Below are 22,982 nucleotides of genomic sequence, written 5' to 3'. Positions count from 1 at the left end.
GATAAAAGAAACAAAACACTCCCACAATACTTAAATATGTTAAATTTCTTCTCCATTTTCCTACACACAGTACCATTTGGAGGAAGATACAAATACGCATGTTTGCCTTTATCCTCGGAGGATTTGAACTTAATTCTTTTTATATTGACCAAATTCAGATCGTAGTTTTTTTTTTTAATGGCAAGAAACATAAACACAACCCACACGCCCCACTTTGCCCCGACTTGAACCCTCACCATTCACTTTGGGACATCCACTTTGGGAGGAAGACACTAGGCCGCAAGACCTTAGGTATTTCAGATCCTAACTTGATGTCCAAACTATCTCATTAGGCACATTTTCGCTTCTCTTTAATTCTTGGAAATAGATAAAGCTCATTGCAGATCATACCTACAGGTAACAGGAGCTAATTATATCCTATATTAGGGAACCCAAAAAATAAGGGGTAAAAAAGTACTTCAAACGAAAAACCAAGCCATCTGAATAGGATACACGAATAAATCCTATAAACTAAATCGTGGATTTATAAAGAAAAACCGGCATACAAAAAGAAACATGCTAACCAGGGATTAAAAAAACGAAAAAAAAATAAAATTAAGTGACAATAAGTAACTTAAGATGAATTATCGACCCGTCTTCTAAGACAGCCAATCAACAAACAATATCCCCAACTCCTTGCTGCTTTTCTGTAAACAGTAAGAAACAAACATGGCAGCTGTACCAGCAGCATGACTTGAGTTGATAATAAATGGGGTTATAAGGACAAGATGGGGGAAAGCTGAAACCTCTCAATTTACATTTTTCTTTTTCATCCTTCTAAACTTGTATCCTAAAAATAGGTGGGGCTCAGAAGAAAGAGCTCATCTCACCAAAGGATCAGGAAGACATTTTGAGAACATTCACCTTACAAGAAGGGGAAAGGCATAGCAGAGAGAACATGAACGTCGACGAACACGTGGATCTTTTCCATTGCCATAATGAGAACCCAATTCATGTGAAAAAGTGAACAGCAGTTCCAGCTAACCAAGCAAGAATCTGAACACATCACTTAATGAAATAATGCCTTCTACACGCTTGCTGCCAGCCTCCACAATTACAAGTCTCCTAACCCCTGGAATATGCCAGGAATGGCTCAAGTATGTAAAAAGTTCTATCCCAAACAATTAAGGAAAAAAAAAGGAGCAAGTTGGTGGAAGAATTTGAACGGCCAAGCTGGCACTATACTAGAATGGTGAATAAAAAATTGAATATACAAAACGAACAGAAAAGAAAAAATTACCAGGATTTGCTAGCCGTTCCATCACCTTGTGCAAAGGATCAGATCGCAAACACATTTGACATCTCTGTCCATTGAAAAAACCATAAGGAGAACTTGCATCTTGTCCCAACTGTAAGGCCTACAGGTTAGACATAAGAAGAAAACAAGTATGATGAGTTCTCTGTAGGTGGTCACTATCAATAACTAGTTTTCTATAATGCTGTTTTTGGAGGGCATCAACGGACGCTTTGGAATTGGAATTGAGAACTGAACTAGTTTTAAGCTTTAAACTATTTTTTTTCCAATTCCAATTATGCGCGGGAATTCCAAACAACCAAACAGAGCATAAATGAATTTCACTTAAATACTGATTCTTTAATTTGCAAGAAGGGATGTTTGATACTAGAAAAAGAATAAGAATACAATTGTTAAAAGGATAAAACAATCAAATAGTTGCTCAGCCTAAAAATAAACAAGAGATAAAAGTGTGCGAAGGTGGGTGCGTGGGTAGGGTGTAGGAAGGAAAATCTCAGTCAGGTGCAATGCTTCATCTTCATAAGCATCATCGTCATCATCACCACCGCTATGTATCATTTATAATACTGGTCTGGCCAATTTGTACATGCAAAACAGAGCTTCAGAGGAAAGTTAAAAGTGGGCATATTAAGGTCAATTTAAGTTGCATATATGACCGTAAAGTAGTAACTTGTAATTAGGGCTTGCAACTGAGGATGGATTGAATGGGGCACCATATCCCTGTCAGCAGAAATCACTACCCCCCAACCCCACTTCCGATTAGTCTCTCCGACCACGGCCCCATCCCACTTTGTTTGACAATAAATAATATATAAATGTACACACACACATAAGAGATGAACCTGTGACAATAATACAAGATGCCCATGAGAAGAAAGAGATGATGACGGTGATGAGAATGCCTTCGACGAAGAAGCAGCAGAACTCAATAACATATCTAGATATGATGACCAATATCACCTTGGAAATATGTATACCATGTCGACAATTGAAGCGATAGTTATCACAGTGGTGGCAATGACAATGAGGTTCGACAAGGGAGATGACAGCAAATTTGAGAAGGAGATCGATAGTCTGATTATGAAAATCCTAGGGCCGTATATAAGGGTAATATTTATAATAGCAGTGTAACTGGAACGGGGCACGGAGGTTCTCCATAGACCCAATTGCATCCAGGACACAACTCAGGTTTTGCTTTCTTACAGAAACCTGCTCAAAACCCAACTAGCTCCTCTCCAAATTCATCTCATAATGTGAAATTTGTAAAAGGCTGTATGTATCGATATTGTCCAATTCCTCTAAAGATGCACTCTTTTGTAAACATAATACCAAATTTTCACAATATATACACACATACACAGGCTCACACACACATATACACTATAGCAAATATGTACACACTGTTTTAATGGTTTTAATTTAGATTGGCAGCATCCAACAATAAGGGTTCTCTGTGAACAATTTATGTAGTAAAACAACTTAACCAATTTATCCGCCACAGAACCAACATATTACAGTTAGCGTGTACAGCTGTTATCTATTAGCTGCTATTATCTATTAGCTGTTATCTATTAGCTGTTAATGTATTAGCTGTCAAATTAATTGTATAGTTGACTTACCTTCAATAGGTCTGTGTATTCTGTATAAATATCCTTGAGATATATGAAAGAAATACAACTTTTTCAGCCATTTATCAATTTGGTATCAGAGCAAAAAGAAGGAATTTCTGCTGCTTTCTTTTCTTTTCTTTTCTATTTTAACCTTACTTCTAAAGACCTGCAACAGCCGTCAGCTATCTTCTTTGTGCTGCTGTTGCTTGTCTTCAATACCTCTTAGCCACGATCCATGGCAGCCAAAACAATCACTGATTCTTCCTCTCTAACCGAATATTCATCTGACAGCAAGAAGTCCTCCACGATGACTATTCACGAAACTACTTCTCCCATTCCTATTAAATTGGATGGTGCTAATTATCGTGTTTGGTCTCAGATTTTGGAGATGCATATTGCTGGTAGACAGAAAAAGGGGTATATCACAGGGAGAAAGGTTGCACCTGCAGAGGATGATCCAAGCTATGATGAATGGGAGGCTGAAGATGCCCTAGTCAAGTCTTGGCTTATCAATTCCATGATGGTTAATTTGATGTCCCACTTTGTGCAGTGTGGAACAGCCAGGGAGGTTTGGGATGCGGTAAAAAGAAGCTATCTTAATGTCTCTAATTCTTCTCAGGTTTATGAACTGATGAAGAAGTCCTTTCAATTGCGTTAGGATGGTCGGCCTCTTGTAGAGTACTACATGAGCTGAACTCAATCTTCAAGGAACTTGATTATCGAAGACCAAATGATATGACGTATGCAACTGATATTGAGAAACAAGCGTATTTCTCAGGATCGGGTCTATATGTTTCTTGCAGGTTTGGATCACAGTTTGGATCAAGTTAGTAGTCGTGTTGTAGCTACCTCTCCTTTACCAAGCTTGGAAGAAGCATATTCTCTAGTTCGTCATGAAGCACAGAGACAGGTCACCATAGCAATAAAGGATCACTAAGAGGCCTCAGCTCTTGCTGTCCAACAGAGTTCCTGACCAGCTCCTCCTTCTACCGACTCTCTTCTCGTCTCTGTACTCACTGCAATAGTACGAAACATACGGTTGATATTTGCTAGAAGAAACATGGTTATCCGGAGTGGTTCAAGCTTAAGCAAGCTGAGAAGAAGAACAAGAAATTTGCTCAGGTTGCTATCGTCGACACTTCTCCATCTTCTGCTTCTCATGTATCTCGAGTGTCTTCTCAAGGAGGTAATTTTGGTTTGGCCCTTATTTCTACTGCTTCTAACACTTTGGTTATTGATTCAGAGGCCACTGATCATATGACTAGTAACTCTTCCATACTTGACTCTCTAATACCTTCACCCGTTAAGTCTGTTCAGGTTGCTAACGGGACTCCTATGCCAATTACAGGGGCTGGGAATGTCTCACTTTCTCCTACATTCTCCATGTCTTCAGTTTTACTTGCACCTAATCTATCTAACAACCTTCCTTCCATTAGCAAAATTACCAAAAATCTTAATTATTCTGTAACTTTTCATTCTACTTTCAGGACAATCTTACGAAGATGACGATTGGCATTAGTAAGGAGAGAGGAGGTCTTTACTACTTGGAGAAGGGGGTAAGGGAGTTAAAATCTGAACCTAGCCGTGGTTTTCAAGTAAAGAGAGAGTCTGACAGAGAGAAGATATTTTTATGACATTGTCGTTTGGGACATCCATCTTTCTCTTATTTAGAACGTTTATTTCCCAACTTATTTTGCAATATTTCTGCTTCTAGTTTAGGGTGTGAACAATGCATTTATGCTAAAAACCATTCTGTTCCTTTTAAAGTGAGTTTCAATAAAAGTCCTATTCCTTTTTCATGTGTTTACACAGATGTGTGGGGTCCTTTTTCTATTCCTTTCGCTTCGGGCCATAAATACTTTGTATCTTTTATTGATGACTGTACTGGAGTGAGTTGGGTTTATTTGCTAAAATCTAAGAGTGATGTTATACATGTTATTCCTCAGTTTTACGAAATGATTGTCACCAAATTTCATACTCAGGTTCAGGTTTTCCATTCTGACAACGGTGGTGAGTATGTGAATCAATCTCTTACTGATTTCTTCAAACAACATGGCATCCTCCCCCAGACAACGTGCGCCTACACGCCACAACAAAACGGCATAACAGAGCGTAAGAATCGTCATCTCTTAGAGGTGGCTCGTACCTTATGCTTTACTATGAATGTTACTAAGTATTTCTGGGCCGAGGCTGTCATGACTGCTGTTTTTCTTATCAATCGAATGCCTTCTCGTATAATTAAATATCAAACTCCATTAAGAATGCTATCCCGATTTCACTCTATTCCTTCTACACTTAATCTTTGTCCTAAGGTTTTTGGTTGTGTTTTATGTTCATATACATTTTCTTCATAGGGATAAGCTTGACCCTCTTGCTCTTAAGTGTGAGTTCCTTGGTTCGTTCAAAAAAGGGCTATAAATGTTTTCATCCTCCTACAAGTAAATACTATGTGTCCATGGATGTTCAGTTTTGTGAAAGAGAGTCTTATTTTTCTGGGGATGTATCTCTGATTCCTCTTCAAGGGGAGATTAGTAGTAAGGAAGAGGAATGGTTATGGCTAGAAGAAAAGAGGTTGTGGATTTCAGGTAAGGAGGAGGATTCAGCTGTTATGAAAAAAGGAGAACCTTTAGATACTCTTGATCATGTGGAGATTGAGTTCGATGAAAAAATAGGTAAAAGACCAACCCACTTGTTCAAAGAAGTATATGTGAGAAGGAACAAGGATGCCACTGTCATGCCGCCTCCTTCTAACTCTAGTACCCCTCTTGATGATACTACCATGCCATCGGATGAATCTTCTAGGATTAACTCTGAGGTACATGTTTCTTCTCCTTTAACTTCAACTTCAGATATTAATTCTAACCCTATAACTTCTGTGGAGACTGCTGCCTTGAATCCACAGGTTGGTGATCAGGGTAGGCGGTATCCTTTTCGTGATCGTAAAGAACCTGATAGGTTGGGTTTCTCCAAATTTTCTTCTAATGTTGTCTATCATATCTCTGATTTTGTTTCCTATCACCGTCTGTCTAAGACTCACCTAGCTTTTGCCCTTCAGTTGTCTTCTGTGTCTGTTCCTAGTCATTTTCAGGATGCCCTTGGAGATCCTAAGTGGAAGGCTGCTATGGTAAAGGAAATGAAGGCTCTCCAGAAGAACTCTACTTGGGAGTTGGTCGAGTTGCCTCGGGAAAAGAAGACAGTGGGATGTAAGTGGGTGTTTACAGTGAAGTATAAGTCAGATGGGACAGTTGAGAGGTACAAGGCTAGACTAGTTGCCAAGGGATACAATGGGATTGATTATCAAGAGACCTTCGCTCCTGTGGCCAAGATGAACACTGTTCGAGTTATACTCTCTCTCGCAGTTAACTTGGACTGGCCATTACAACAGTTTGATGTGCAGAATGCCTTCCTTCATGGTGATTTGATAAAGGAGGTGAATATGGATCCTCCCCCGGGGTTTACACCTGAAGGAGGTAAGGTATGCAAGCTAAAGAAGGCTTTATAAGGGTTGAAACAATCACCAAGAGCATGGTTTGGCAGGTTGAGCTACTCAATGAAGAAGTATGGTTTTAAGCAAGCTTTGGTAGATCACACTCTCTTTTATAAGAGGAATGGTGATGATATTACTTTGCTTATCGTTTATGTGGATGACATAATTGTTACAGGTAGCAACACCAATGAGATAGAGAAGCTTCAGAGCTATTTGGCCAAGGAATTTGAAATGAAGGACTTGGGGGTTCTGAATACTTTCTGGGCATTGAAGTGTCTCGGTCCAAGCAGGGACTTTTTCTCTCTCAACAAAAGTATACATTAGATCTCTTGGCTGAAACTGGTAACTCTGCGTGTGTTCTTATAGACACTCCTATTGAAAGTAAATCGTGGCTTAGCTATCTATCCTGATCAGATTCCGACAAACAAGGAGAGAGATCAGAGACTAGTGGGGAAGTTGATCTATCTGACTCCCACTAGGCCTGACTTATCGTATGCAGTTAGTGTTGTGAGTCAATTCATGCACAATCCGAGTGACCGACACATGAATGCAGTGAATCGTATTTTGGCTTATCTAAAGTCCTCTCCAGGTAAAGGTATTATGTTCTCCAGGCATGGACAGCTAGACATTGTGGGTTATTCAGATTCTGATTTTGCGGGAGCCAAGTTGGATAGGAAGTCTACTTCAGGGTATGTGTCATTCGTTGGAGGCAATTTGGTGACCTGGAGGAGTAAGAAATAGAATGTGGTATCGTTGCCTAGTGCAGAAGCTGAATACCGTGCTCTTCATCATGCAATTACGGAGCTTACATGGTTGAAGATTCTCTTAAGTGAGCTTGGATTTGGTCCAAAGAAACCTATATTGATTTTTTGTGATAATACGGCAGCTATTGATATTGCTAATAATCCAGTGCAACACGATCGAACTAAGCATATTGAACTTGACCGAAACTACATCAAGGATAACCTGGATTCTAGTGTGATAGAGGTTCCTTACATTAAGAGTGCGAACCAGCTGGCTGATAAGATGACTCATGGTGTTACTAGTGGCTCGTTTCATACATCACTATCCAAGTTGGGCATGTGCGATATCTATGCACCAACTTGAGGGAGAGAGTTAGCGTGTACAGTTGATATCTATTAGTTGTTGTTATCTATTAGCTGATATTATCTATTAGCTGTTAATGTATTAGCTGTCAAATTAATTGTATAGTTGACTTACCTTGAATAGGTCTGTGTATTTTGTATAAATATCCTTGAGATATATGAAAGAAATACAACTTTTTCAGCCATTTATCAATTATTACACTGCTATGGAGACATATCACTAGCATTATTTACCGAACAAAAATAACGAGTTTACAAAGATATAGCAAGAGCAAAGAATAATGAGGTAAAATTAGAAGGGGACATAAAATCATTTTAAAGGATAACCACATAAAAAGGACAACCAAGTATTATAACATTTGAACTCAACTACTCCCAAAGAAGCATCAGAAGTAGCCTGAATAATTGCCAAGTGAGCCTCAACTAAGCAATAAAAGTACAACTATTGAGAATCATCTCTATATCCACTTAAAAGTTCTTATAAACCTTTGATGCATGGGCACAAATATACTCATTTTCCAATCTTTCTATCCATCTCTCTCTCTCTCTCTCACACACACACACCAAATTCTTCAATTTTTTTTTTTTTTTTTTTTTTTGGGGGGGGGGGGGCTAGTAACTACCATGTAAGACAAGCTTACATTCCCTTTTTATTCTTTATATTACATGCCTACAGAGTTTCTCCTTTGTCCCCATAGCATAAGCCACTTTCAAAACTAATGGAAAGATTTACAAATAAAGTCAATACAGTTAATCTCTAAACAGTTACCTGCTGAATACTCATTTCCTCAAGGCGAATCTGTGCATAGGCTCTGTCTTTTGCCAAAGCAGTGATATCACTATTCAAAAAACAAATATTTTTTTATCAGTAAAGAAAGAACGAATCTGTGCATACTGCATAGGCTGTCTTTTGCCATAACAGTGATCTTACTACCCAAAATACAAATAATTTTTTATCAGTAAAGAAAGAACCACTAAAAGCGTAAAAAACAGAGGCTCAGCCAGCCAATGTAAGCACGGTGTCTACAAAGCTATGCAACAACTCTACTAAAAAACAAACATTCATCCCTCTCATACGTCTAAAGAAAAAGATAAAAATAAAGAAAAACAAATATGCCTTTCACTAAGGAATGGAAATATATTCATTAAAGAGTTCAAATGGATAATAGTACTTGCAGCACATGGAAAACCTATACTGCAGTAAGAGAGAAGATTACCTTCTACAATATATATCCAACAATGAGTCATTTTCATCCACAATTGGTATTGAACTAACTTCAGCTGCAATTAGAACAATGTAATTGCATAAGACAATACATAAGGGGTAGGGCAAAAAAAGAACAACTTGATAGTTACTAGTTCAATTCAGCTTTAACTTTCACTTCACACGGTAATGAACTAAGAGTCATACAGGGCAAAAAAAAAAAAAAAAACCCAAACAATTTATGTAACCTAATGCACAAAAGTTCCTATTTATCAATTCTTCGTTCATCTAATGAGAATAACAAATCTACAAAATCATCTATGGGTAAGTAGAGATAAAATGTATCTTTGCACCAAAAAATATCACTGGCACACTTTTTAAGGTACACAAGGAAAAAAGAAATCATTAAACTTATCCATTTTTATGCTTCGGGCAAAAGATACCCATACAGACCGTAAAACATGACAGTTGCATAACCTAAAGAGCTAGCCAATAAGCTACAAACAAAATGCAAGGAATGAATGTAAAAACTTCAGCTAAACAGAAATTTGTGATTAAAAAAACTTTATTTTATTTTAGAAATTCATTAATCTTGTCCAGATCCTCCTTTTCTTCCGAAAAGGGGAAGGATAAGGATGTTCTTCTGCGTCCACATACTTTTGGGAAAGAGAAGGAAGTTACCTTGAACTAATAAGGATAGGGCAGCACTAAGAGAGGCATTTGATCTCAACATTGCAAATGCCTGTCCATTTGATTCACCAATTCTAGGAACCCAAGTACCTAAAGGAAGTGAACAGATTGGCTGTTGAAGAATGGGCAAAGAGCTAGGAGAATGTCTAAAATGCCTGCATATACCTGAAAATTAAGTCATCTGTTAGTTAAAGAATAATATGCTTTATATTTTCAAAATTCAGAGAGGGAAGCCAGAACCATACACCAAGAACAGCTTACATTTAAGGATTCCAGAGAGTGAAGCCAGATGTAAAAGCTGTGGATATGAACCATCCTGTGAAGAAGAATGGATAATGGGAACTGTAGCCACCTTGTTTTGCAAAATCTTTATGGCAACATCCTTTAAAGAATCATAAGGCCCACCCTGCACATAGCAGAAGTATTGGCTATTAAAATTTTAAATAAGAATTTTAAATTTGAAATTTTCCATAAAGAAAATGTGAAGTCAGTTGATATTGAGGTCACATGTACATGTATAGAATTTGAGGATTTTTTATTTTTATTTTCCCACTCTTTCAAAGTAAATTTAAAGTCAGCTGATACTGAAGCCACATATATACATATAGAATTTGAGATTTTATTTCTTCTCTCTGTGACTTTTACGCCAGACCAAAATTGAATAAATTAGATTATAAGTTGAAATATATATAATGAATTGAGGAACCTCAGCTAAATATCACATGATGTTCTAGTTATCCACAACATAAAAATCAAAGGTCAGCATCCATTCACTGCTGGAGAAGTTAGCATATCATCATCATCATCATCCTTGCCTTATTCCCATATTAAAGTTAGCGCACCTTATGAGAAAACTTACTTGTATAAGATGTCTAGGATACGATCCGACATTGCCATCAATTTGTCTGTTGAGATTTATCTTTCCCTCTTTCCAAGCTAATATAGTGTGTGTCTCAAGCTCTTCCTCTGTCAAGTTTGATCCATGATTCCCAAGCTGAAATTTAAACAATCAGACAGCATTCTTCTCCCAAATCATTTAATAAATGTAAATGGACTCGAGGAACAAGAAGATGAAAAAGCTCATGAATACAAACACTGAACTAAGAAAAACAGAAATAGCATGATGCTTGGCTAAAATGCAGCCACAGTATTTAGTTACCGCTTCCAAAATTGAAATCTAAACATGTAAAAGATGCAAACAACTATCTTTATATTCTACGGAGAAAAAATGTATTGGATGCTGCAAAAATATATAATATTGAGCTTCGAAACGAAAAAGTCGAGGTAAATGAATAATCAAAGACAGTATATAAACTTCACAGATCATGGAAAACATGCACACATACATTCTACACAAGAATATAACAGGGGATACATAATTAGATTTGGTCATCATATAAGATTTTGCAAAGGGTTGCAAGTTTATGGTGGCCAAGTGTTGAATGAGGGGAATCAGTGAAAATTAACGAGCTATGGATGCTTCTGAAAAAAAAAAAAAAAAAAAAAAAAAAAAAAAAACACTTCTCTTGAAAAAGTTGTTTGTTCTCCTTTCTCTATTGAAGTCTGTATTGTGTTGGGGTGGGGGCGTGGGGGACAATTAAGTTTAGAGACATTTGCAGGAAGGGTCCTCGTGAAAATGGTTTAAGATTTCAAAGTCATGATTTGATGAGAATATGAGAACTCATTCAGAGGCCTTCGCTGAAACTCCAAGCATTTTTCACCTCAAGGCTCAAAGGTACCCAACATCCTTCGTGAACTTTAATATTTTGCAGTACCGTTGTCAACAACTAACTATCACACGAAATTATTTTCAGTTAAAAAAAAAAAACTGGGTCTACAGCACCATCAAAATTTAGACAGTAACTTAACCAGAATTGATGTTGAACTTCAGGATGATCACACACACACACATGTATCAATGTATAAAAAAAGTTCTCATCTAAAATTTGTGTCAATGAAGATTCATTGCTTAACAATGTGACAGAACAATAACGTTCGCATACTCCACATCATGAGATATATATTCACCATAGTACAGTCCTGTTTAACAATCACAATTTGTAATGCTAATCAACATTAAAATATAAGAATTCACAAGACTTCAAAATGACTGCAACACTTCTACTTGGAACCTGCACTTTAAAATAGCAACAATGGACAACAATATTTACAAGAGACATCTCCTTCCGGTGGAATTTAAAAGAATTATTCCACTGCAATCAATAATCCCCATGGACAGAAACGTTAAACAATGGGCATTTCTATAAAAGAAAAGTACAGCCACAAAAAAGTATTTAAAAGAGTTTCCGGGTCTTGTCCATACAAAATACAGAATAGCTTTCAAGGTATATTAATCAATTTAGGCAATAAATTCAATCAAGAAAACCACAGACCAATCAGTTCACGGACAGAAAAATACCCAAAATGTATATCTACCTCTCTTAGAATTAAGATGAAGTCCAGCGCACTAAGAACTCCAACAAAATGACCCTTGCAAATATCCCAGAGAGGAGCCACAGGAATTCCCTAGAAATAGCTTCAATCCATTAATCAGAAATAAGATGAAATCCAAGCCATTAATCAGAAATAAATTACTGCTTCAGAACCTTGCATACGAGAAAACAGGGTGGGGGGGCAGTGATGGGCAATTGACAGGAAGGCCAAGATGAAATGTGTAGGAATCATATAAGTCCAGTACACTCATATAAATGATGCTGATTTAACCTGATATGTGTGGCATATGGGCTGCATATAGAGTCAATGACTTGCCAAAGCCGTTGTAATATAGTAGGAGTGTGATTTGGGAGGGTTGGGGGTTGAGGGGTCAAATTCAGCCAAACTCGAGGTAGAAACCCTCAAACAAAGCCCCAGCACAACCCAACGTTTTACCATACAAGTTTATCCCAAGCCAACCTGAGTATATTTTCCTAAAATTGGGTTAAGCTTGAATTAGGCTCCGGTTGACCGGCATAGTCAGGTTAGTCCAAGGTTTGACTCGGGTTAATAATATTGCAATGAAACAAATAATATAGTCAGGTTAGTCCAAGGTTTGACTCAGGTTACTAATATTGCAATGAAACAAATATTATTGCTAATATTAATATAGGTCGGGTTCAGTTGTGGGCACCTTTGCCCAGCCCAACCTAAATTGAGGCCTGGTTGAAAATTTTCCACCTAACCCCATCCCAAACAACAAAAAGAGATCTCCATGCCCCAACAAAGACCAAGTAATGATCAGGTTGGTTTGGATTGACCCGTTCAAGTTGCGCCCCTATAATATACTAATGAAGTGCTAGCATGGCTACTAAAAGGGAGATATGGATTATCGGTCAATTCCTATTGTCTATATGAAAAGATAATGGGTGTACACATTATATCAGGCACCACTGCATATGAAACCCAGTCTTCCTCATATGGGTCTTTCCATCATATACAAATATGCATTCTCATCATCACATAAAAATTTTTGAGATAACTTTTGCTGACAATATTTGCAAAGTCCGGACTCCAGACAAGAGATCACTAATCCAGAGTATATGAAACTTAATTTTTGTTTGAGTATAAAATAATAATAATAATAATAATAAATAAATACCTGTTCATAGAGAATGTGAAATGCTTGCTTCACAGGTAAATTCACGTCCAACGCAATGACCTGCAGTGTTTGACAAAATTGAGCCAGAAAGCCATAAATCCAACCTAATGAAAGTGATCAAACACAAAGAACTATCAAACAAAAGGCTCAAAAAGCTTGATAGAGTATCCTAACCTTGCCAGACTCAGGAAGCAACTCATAAGCAGTATGCCTGGACAAAAAGACAGATACACGATTGCGAGAAATCTCTATATCAGCCTCTGATATCCTTGGAAGTGCTTCCTGCAAGTTATCATCCAACAATGTGATTTACTCCATGCAGCAAAATAACATACAAACTCTATTGAAATAAAATACTGATGATGACACATGAATGCAATCAATTCTCTACTTTGTTCTATGCATCATGACAAAGAGGTGAGTTTCCTTTAAAAGAACTAGACGTAATAATAAGTTCCAGCAAAACCCACATATATATACCTACCACATATCTTAGATTCATTGTTTTGACATAAATTCTAAAATGAGGTAAAAAAAAGTTGCACTTCTATGCAAAGAATGCTTTTAACCAATCATTGGTTGGCAGAGTGGAGCTGATTAAGTCTGTCATTTCTTCTTATTATTATTTTTGGGCTTCAGTTTTTTCTATTCCAGACACTGTTAAAGATAGGAAAGTTAAAAAATTTATTTGGCGTTGTTCTTCAGACAACCCTATTAATTTGCGTAGACGGAAAAACGTAACTCGCCAGAAAAATGAGGGAGGGTTTGGTATTAGAAGCTTTCACAGTATTGATTTAGCCTCTAAATGTATGCTTGCTTGTAATTTTATCCAGTCCAAGGAGGAGTTATGGGTCTCTTGGTTCAGGGATAAAGTACTTGAAAAGAGCATTCTTTTGGGCTGAATTTGTTGCTTGCTAACATTGAGTTCCAGAAATGGCTTGAATTTTAATTTGTTCCAAGATCCTTGGTTCAATGGCAGATCACTTATTGAGTTATATGGATTCAGACCGTTCAGTGGTCATGGCATCTTAAGGAATGCTCTTATTGCAGCCTTGTCGGTTGATGATCAATGGTCAGTTCCCTCCACATGGCCTGTTTTTGTTATAAATTTCTTTAGAACTTACAGATTCACGGGAGGTGAGGACATCATCAGATGGAAACATGGGCAGTATTCTTTTAAGAATGTTTGGAATGTTTGTAAAGACCTTGGACAAAGGGAAGATTGGAAACAGTTGGTATGGTGCCATTGTAGACCCTGCTGTGCTGATTATGCAGAATGCTATTCCATTTTTTGGTAATTTGCAGAAACGGGGTTTAACACTTACAGCTTATTGTCATAATTGTTATGGGGATAAAGATTCTTTGGATCACTTATTTTGGAGTTGTCCTTTGGCTAGATCTATTTGGAGTTGGTTTGCTTCATTGTGTCAATGGCATGGTCAGCTTCAAACAGTTTCTTTCCAGCTGGCAGCAAATTGGTTCATTAATTATGACCCAGCTTTGAAATTGAAGAGGAAATTGGCTAGAGTTTTCTTTGAAATTGAAGGGAAAGAAATGCTAGATTGCATGGAGGTACATAAAGGACTGCTAATGTGATTGCTTCAGATACTTGCATAGCGGCTCTTCAATTTCTAGAGCTTAATATTTCCGATTAGGGTATATTTTTTGATTGGGTGTTAATCTATTTATTGGGGATTGGGCTTTGATCTTATTCTACTTATCAGTTGTATCCATTGAGGGTTGTTGTTGTGTGTGTGTTGGGTTGGGGGGGGTTGGGGTTGGGGTTGGGGGGGGGGGGGGGGGGGGGGGGGTGCGCGTTGTGTGGGTGCTGGGAAAGTTACACCTGTACAAGGTGAGGTAATCTGCATCATTAAAAGTGTTATCTTTCACACAAGGAATCTTGATGAGAAACTTAGAAGTGTGATTCCTTCAGCATGTTGAAGTAAACTCCCTATAAGTTCCTTTCACAAAAAGGAAAATGCCAAACACAAGGAAAATAGCCCCAGCTACGATGATGCCACTGCGAGAATACATTAGCTAGCAAAAAATTATAGTCGTATGAGTTAAAAAAGTCTCATACCAGACGAAGGAAGGGATCGCCATCCACATCCATATTAGCTCTACCAGGTGTCTCCGGACTAAAAATTGCAGGAACCATATCAGGTTCCCTGGCTAGGAAAATGGTGTTGACTACCCCATAACTTCCGGTTGCAACGGGTTGGTGCTCATCATGCCGCCATTCTCCATCAACCAAAAACTTAAACTGCATGTAAATAAAAAACAACACACCTACACATTATTACTAGGGATAAAGTTACAAGTCAATAAATGTAGTAGAAGAGTTCTTAAATTGAACACTGTGCATAGCATGCTTGATGTAACAACCCTGCAGAATTCATCTTACGCACAAACAAAGTTTATAGGTATCATTCTTGTTATATACCAACTTCAATCATATAAATTGCATTTTATTTGCATGTACCTAAGAGCAAATATGAAATCGTGGTGAGTTTATTTATCCAATAGTTATTTTCATATAGAACAAAATAATTGGCAGTCCCCAAAAGGTTTACATAAACGCAAATATGATGTAGTGCTTCCCAGGCAGCCTTAACACAAACCAAGATAAAGAGAAGACCTACAATCATGTACATAGGGTTTTTTAGCCAATATTAAGGAAAGGCCAATGGATGGATGGGACTTTCTATCTCAAAGATCAATGACAGTCCATTAGGCTTTTTTAAGTTTGAGGAGACTCAGCCAAGAAAATCCACTCTCCTTATCTTAATTGAGTAGTGATGGAAGCCTTAAGCAAGATGCTTGTAGAAATATGCTTAAAGTAAATCCTACTTGTAAAGATGGGTACTGGAAAGAAAACATTGAAGCATAAAGGGTAATGGTTGTGTGTTGTGAATGATATTAAACTTTTTATGATGTGAGGTCAGAAAAGAGCATAATGAGGGGAAAGAAAAGATAGGCGTTAGAGGTGCAGGTGGTGTCACCTTTCTTCTTTGGTGGTGTATTTGGCTGGAATGCAGCATGGTACGTCCAACATGGGTACAAATACCAGCCTTGGAATTGAAGAAGTTGGCCTCAAGTACTACTTTTTTGGCTTGTTGGAGAACTATTTCCATTGTTGGTCTTTTGGAAAACATCTGAGTACATGGCATTTTTTTTCTACCTATGTGCTGCACATACATGCAAGATAACTTGACACTTTTAAGCGGGAAATTTTTACTCATCAAGAGACCTGACAAATAATCAATTCATCACATGTCAAAGCGTCTTAATACAGGTATACAGAACAAGGCTTTGGCTCTCCATTGTACCCAACATAAGAATGAAGAAGGTATCGCAGAAGATCAGAACTCGTACAAAGAAAACATTTCAAGATATTATTATCTATCGAATATGCTACCATGCATAGAAATATATTTATCAGCACAATATACACTTTAATTGGATCAAATATACAATTAAAACTCATAAAACTACAACGGAAAATTATGTGCTATAATTAAGAACGGCTTTTCTCGGGCTTTCAAGTGGGTCTGAATCCTGAGAGCAACTGCTTTAGCGCAAACAAAGCCAAAGGTCAGGTTTGTATCCAGTCCACCCCTCCAAGCACCCTCGATTAATGGGGACCACACCTGGTAGCCCATGACCCTAATTAATAACAATTTACAGACCACATTATTCTCCACATTTCATGATTACAATCCAAAATATTCATGCACAACTAAACATGTATTAATGAATTTTCAAGAAGTAGCTTATCCACTAGTAATATGAGGGTAACCCTCATGGTTTTGGTGGATTTATTAGGTAGGGGTGCAGTGCACACAAAACCATAAAAATTGGTGAAAGGATCTGAGAGCTAATAGTTCAATTCCCATTCCAAAAACCAAGGAACCATGAGCTTTGCTTCGGTTCACGGTTCAGGATTGAAAAAACAGTCTAAACTGAACTGAACTGAACCGCAAGATCCGTAACTTATATATGCATGTCCATTTGTTCTATTCTAATTGGTAAATAAATCTTGTTCCCCATGTGCCGCAAAACACCAAATTACTCAAATACTCAAACCGCAAAACACCAGATTACTCATATACTCTAACCTATCCTAATCTCTCCATTTCACACGAAGCCCCTTAACCTCCATCTCTCTGGCGACTTATCCTCCGATTTCTACTCTGTATAACCCAGCTCTCTCTTCCTTTCACTGATTCCCCGTGATATGGGATACAGGTGCGTGTCTAAGCATCAGACACTTCTAATTCTTGAAATATAGGATACGTGAACACGTCAAATAGTACTTGAAATAAAGCTGGGTAAGTATTTAAACGTAAATTAAGAGAAGGGTATAATTGAAAAAAAAAAATCATTGGGAATTGTAAAAAAAATAAAATAAAATAACGAGGTAATTTTGTTATTAGGAAAAATTAAGGGTAAAATTATAACAATGATTCATTAAAAACACAAATAAAGGTTTTTTGCAGTTCTTCGTTTGCATCGCCCAATCTGCATTCTCGAAAGGGTGAAAGCCCAGCATCTCGATTGGCAACGATACCACCTCCAACATGGTTCGGACAATATTTTTTGACTCTTGACAAAGATAATGGCAAGAGGACCTTTGATAAAACATTGAGGTTGCACTTTTGACTCCTACAAATTTGAATCTCAAGAAGAGCTTAGTAATTTCTTCGTTTTCTTCTTCTTCTTCATCAGTACTACAAATAGCCGTGCCGCACCCATGTCCATGTTCCCTTGTCGACATGGATGGAGTCCAGGTAGCATAGCTGCTACGTGCCTCAATTCTCTCTCTCTCTCTCTCTCTTCTCCAATTCAAACCTCACCCCATCTCTATCTATATCTCTCATTTCCAAATCACTTATAGGGTTTAGTATCCATTTCTTCTGAATTTTGATTAGACCCCAAGCTAATATCTTCAAGACCTAATTGATTGGTACTCGTAGTACTTCTACTTTATCTTGAATTTTTGAGTGAACAAAGTCACGGATATTAATCCATGGAGTGTTCAATGTCATTCCAGTAAGCTCCGAATTTCTTCCATATACAATTTCTGATATATATGTAAATATCTTTGAACATGCATATCTTTGCCGATCTAATTGCATCAGTTTAATGGCTTGATTTGTAGACTCGAGTTTGATTATTTCAATCTATGATCTGGAATTGTTCATCTTTTTAAAGGTCATTTTTTGTTCTCATATGGTTTGTGAAGTTGTTGTATGCTAATTCTTTCAATTGCTCTCTCTCTCTCTCCCCAATTGAACATGTCCAATCTGGTTTTTTATAGTTTGTTTCAGTCCAGTTTGATTTGGTTCCTCCGGTTTCTATAGTTCGGTTTGGTTCCAAAATCTGTGGAACTGTTCAGATCGGTTCAGTTCTGATTTACTTCGGAGCCCAACTAAATTAATTTGTGTGTACCACTAGAATTCAGGGATTACATGATATACATTAGGCCTAATTGAGGGAGACATCTTGATAGTTCCCCAAACATTTGAATCCAACTAAGTAAATACCACACAATACTTCCACTTCTTTGTTTTAAAAAAATCTGGATTTTTTCTACATCAAAAGATTCTCCATGACCATAAGCTTGAAGAGTAACTTCTACAAAAGGGAAGCAAGAGTTAGTAAGGTAGAAGAATATGGTAAGGATCAAATGCAGCACTCTTTGATGGCATGATATATAGCTGCTTGTAACCTCTGAATACTCTGATTTGGACCTCTGACACCATTTCATTCAACTTGAACTGATGACCTCAATTGACTTGTTTCTAAGGCGAAAGAGCACGGAGCTTACAATAACCATCAAAGAGAAAATTGATTGAGCTCCCATGTTGTTTTAATCTGTTTTACCCATACTTGACTACATACCCCAAAAAATGCAGCTCTCTTTGATGGCATGATAGATAGCTGCTTGTAACCTCTGAATTCTCTGATTTGGACCACTGCCACCATTGTCATTCAAGTTGCACTGATGTCCTCAATTGACTTGTTTCTAAGGCGAAAAAGCATAGAGAATATAATAACTATCGAAGAGAAAATTGATTGAGCTCCCATGTTGTTTTAATCTCTGTTACCCATACTTGCCTACATACCCAAAATATAGTTTTGCAGCTATCGCCGTAACAAAGCACTAATACAAGCACAAGATATGTGTCACACACCAGTCTCCACTTGCCTCAGATAGATAATAGTGTCTTACTAGAACTCTTTAAAATTAGAGATTTCAATGGCCAAAGTACACCGTGGAGCAGGGTGGTCAACGATCACCAAAATCATAGCAAAAATTTGAGATAACTAATATCCAACAGGATCACAAAGAAGATGGAGATCGCATTGCTGGAGCCCTTCAAGAACTTTTGTTCTTAGACGATTTTAGATTCTTGCATAGAGAAAAGAAAAGTAAAACACGATTCACAAGCAATGTTCCAATATAATATAAAAATCTTTCTAAATTTCTATTCCACAACCTATTTTGTATTTTCAGATTAACCTTAATTATATTAATATCATTCTTTTATAATTGTAAAACCTTCTAATTTTCTGTACCCAACTTCTTTGCATTTATAAATTAACCCCTGATTCTATTGCATCATTCAAAAAAACATAATGTTACTTAAAAATTTCAGTTATTCCGATCTTCATCCCCAGGGTATTACATAAGATGAGCTTCACTCTGTCATCACCGGGGAGCTCTTGGCGAGGAGACCTGGCGGATAACTATTAAAAATACCGTCACAGATTTTAGGCTCAAGCCAAGTCACCGTAACTTAGGATTTAATTATTAGGTGAGCCAAACACTTCAATACGTACCCATACCTGAATTCAGGCGACCTAGGTCATACGGATATAGAGAGAAAATTATCATCTTCATTTGCCAAATAAACCTTCTTCTTCAAAACCATAATATTCGTCTTATAACTAAAAGCTTCTCTTAATATCTCTGCCAATCTTAAGTGCATTTTTAAGATCTTTGAGACAATGTCAAGGATTGGTACTACTTCAGCAAAAGCCTATTTAGCTAGCAAAAATGTCAGGAAACATTGCCTATTTTAAATTTCTAATACTAAAGAAAAAACGGATAATTTTCATTATCTCCTGTGTACCTTCGATGGAAATACCCTTTCATGAGTGCTTACTTTATGCGGTGACTAAAAAAACTATCTAGATAAACCTCTATCAAAATTTTGTCTTAGAAAGCATGTCTGAATAGATAGGAATCCTTCGTAACAATATGATTTGGTGGTTAAATAAAGCAAGATCACTGATATGGAAAATGCATATAATGGCAGGCTAAGGTAAGGGAAAAATAGAACTACATTTCACATCCAAAAAAGTCCCCTCATTGTACTTTCTACATAACCAAGGTAAAAAAGAGAAGTTCAGATGTTTCTTATATAGCCAATGCAAAAGAAAATCCTGTATGTGGGTGCACCCTAAATATATAGTTTGAAGTTAGCTGGGACAATTCACTAAAGGATATTAAACGTTTAAGCTGAATCTAAATAATTTTCCAAAATAAAAGCACCAATTTAATTAAAATATGGATCAACCATAAAAGTCGACACATTTAAAAAGTATCAAGCATTATTGGTAACTCCAAACTAAAACTATCTGTCAGCCCCCAATACAAATTCCAGATTTTCTAATTATATAGGAACTTATTTTCATTGGGCTGATTGGCTAGCAAAATATAAACATATATATATATATATATATATATATATATATAACCATGACAATACCATACACAACTATTTGTACAGTAAGATTGATCGAGTACCCCTCTATGCTTAACAGATTGCAATCGGCAGTAAGCACACAATAAATATTATTTATAGGAATATAAATCACAATGCTCTTTCGATAAATTATAGCTATTAATCATAATAGTATATTGACCTGGTGATATCCTGGCGTTAAGCTGTATATAACCTGAAATACAGTGGGGCAGCCCTCCATTGGAGACATTGCTATAGGTTCTGACCACCTGCGCATTTAAGAGTTGCAATTCAAACCCATCATCACATATTAACCATAATCAAGTGCAAAAAAAAAAAAAAAAAAACCATAAGTTAATGAAATACAACAAAGAAAAGTACAGATGACCAAAGAGATATCAACATAACAGGGACTGTAGTATCAATATCAAATCCGAATCATTCAAGTGACTTGCCTGTTAAAAGTTCCACTTACGAACACCCTTCTTCCCCCGTAAGGCCAGACGAACCTTGTAGGCATCAATACCGTTCCTGAAACCCCACTGGCATCATGCCCAGTGTCCGCACCAGAAGGAAACATTTTCCCAAAGATTATTTCGAAAACCGAAACCAATCCTCAGAAAACAATTTCTTTACCACGCCTTCCCACTTATCTGCTCTCCAAAATCCACTTCTTAGTTCACCATAAGAAGCTAAACAACACTGTATCTCAACTTTATACACCCACTACAGAACCAACAGCTAAAACTGCCACCTTCGGGATCCTCCACGAAACAGCAGAGGACCCCTTAAGAATTACACATGCAAAGCCACCAAATCAAACAACCCAACAAAACCCTACAAAATCAACAACCAAACTCTCCTTTATATCCACCACGATCTTTGAAGCAAACACTAAATTAAAAAAATAATAATACACTGAAACAATGACCACCTCAACAATCCTCCAATTCTATAGTGATCCCACTATAACACCCTCCAAATCTCGCAAACCATCAATCACAGCTCCTCTGGTTCACAATTCCAAACCACTCTTTACCAAATCGAACGGTACTCAAAAACCATCAAAATTCAACCAATCAAAAATGAATTATTGAGAAAAAGCGATCCAATTCGAGCTCTGATGAACCAAACGCAAGATTTTCCAACCAAATCTAATAAAAAACCCTAAATTACGAAAACCTATGAGAAAACAAAACGAAATCGAACGGATTTCAACAGAATTCGCAGTAAAGAAATGTACCAAAACGTGCCCTAAAATGCAAAAGAAAACCTAATCTTGTACAGAAATCACAGAGTCGACAATGTTGGATCTTCCAAGTCCGGCAATCTCGCGAGTGTAGAGATTTTCAGAGAGAGAAAATATGGAGAAGCAGAAGAAAACGCGAATAATAATAATAATAATATTCAATAATGGACTATTTTCGCAGCTTTTTCTGCTTCTTTTTTCTAGAGAGAGAAACAACTTATTTGGGAAAGTTAAATCAGATCAGACGGTTACAAAGGAGGCATGTGGTGGGTCCAATTGGGTGAGTGGACTATAATCTGTGGGTCCATGATGACAGTTTACAGGTATATAATTTTTACCCTCGAGCCATCCGTGCTTCACCATCAAAAGCGCATACAGTGCAGCCGTGGCACTTACAATTTTACCCTTATATAATTTATCATACATACATACAATTTCTCCATTGCACGTATGTAAGATTACAAGTATTATGTGTGCAATTATAAAGACAATTATTAAATAACTTCAAAAGAATATAAATTTTTAAATCTTAAAATACGAGAAAAGTAATTAATAAATACATAATAATTCATTTTAAAACCTTTTATAATTTCTCTTTCATAACATGCGACAATTATTAGTGTCTAAGGTCAAAGAATTCAATTAACGTAGAGGTGCATAAATCACCTAATATTCTACTGTTTTATTTGTAGAGAGAGAAAAAGAAAAAAAAAGTGTGTGTTATTACATCGGACGGTGATGGAGAGACGTTGTGGTGGGGCCCTTGGGACACTCTGTAATGATTGGTTGGGGCCGTGTGGAGAGAGAAAGAGGGGGGTAGAGAGAGAAAGAGATGCCTTTTGTGCCTTTTGGAGGGTTTAACCAATACCGTACACAGAAAAAAAGGGTGTTGAAAGAAGTTTATGTGATCTCCAGTATTTTATTATTTTTCGTTGCTCACTTTTTGAGTGAAGTTACTGAACTGCCATTAATTATGACTTGTCGTTTTGCTGA

At 37.1% G+C, this 22,982-nt stretch overlaps 1 protein-coding gene across 1 annotated transcript; it reads right to left on the bottom strand.

Annotated features, from left to right (window-relative positions):
* Positions 1-569: 569 nt before the first annotated feature.
* On the bottom strand, positions 570-22,163 carry LOC132294626 (sucrose nonfermenting 4-like protein). Its single transcript, XM_059792538.1, has 13 exons — positions 21,196-22,163; positions 20,922-21,009; positions 15,067-15,249; positions 13,161-13,268; positions 12,987-13,046; positions 11,828-11,917; positions 10,251-10,385; positions 9,653-9,797; positions 9,383-9,556; positions 8,715-8,778; positions 8,267-8,336; positions 1,280-1,397; positions 570-1,111 (listed from the first exon to the last, which is right to left on the bottom strand). The coding sequence occupies exons 1-13, from the start codon at positions 21,318-21,320 to the stop codon at positions 1,020-1,022; spliced, it is 1,452 nt and encodes a 483-aa protein (XP_059648521.1). The 5' UTR covers positions 21,321-22,163; the 3' UTR covers positions 570-1,019.
* Between the last annotated feature and the right edge of the window lie 819 nt (positions 22,164-22,982).

The sequence above is a fragment of the Cornus florida genome, unplaced genomic scaffold (assembly GCF_030987335.1).
Source record: "Cornus florida cultivar Cherokee Brave unplaced genomic scaffold, ASM3098733v1 CherokeeBrave_3.0.0_Hap2_Chr02, whole genome shotgun sequence".
Lineage (NCBI taxonomy): Eukaryota > Viridiplantae > Streptophyta > Magnoliopsida > Cornales > Cornaceae > Cornus > Cornus florida.
Note: the sequence above shows the minus strand (reverse complement) of the source record. Positions and strands in the feature narration are given on the sequence as shown.

Coding starts and splice junctions, on each gene's coding strand:
- LOC132294626 (XM_059792538.1), bottom strand. CDS start 21,320: ATGTTTCCTTCTGGTGCGGACACTGGGCATGATGCCAGTGGGGTTTCA. Junction 13,047..13,160: donor TGCTTCCTGAGTCTGGCAAG/GTTAGGATACTC, acceptor CAAACACTGCAG/GTCATTGCGTTGGACGTGAA. Junction 1,398..8,266: donor AGGAAATGAGTATTCAGCAG/GTAACTGTTTAG, acceptor TCTAACCTGTAG/GCCTTACAGTTGGGACAAGA.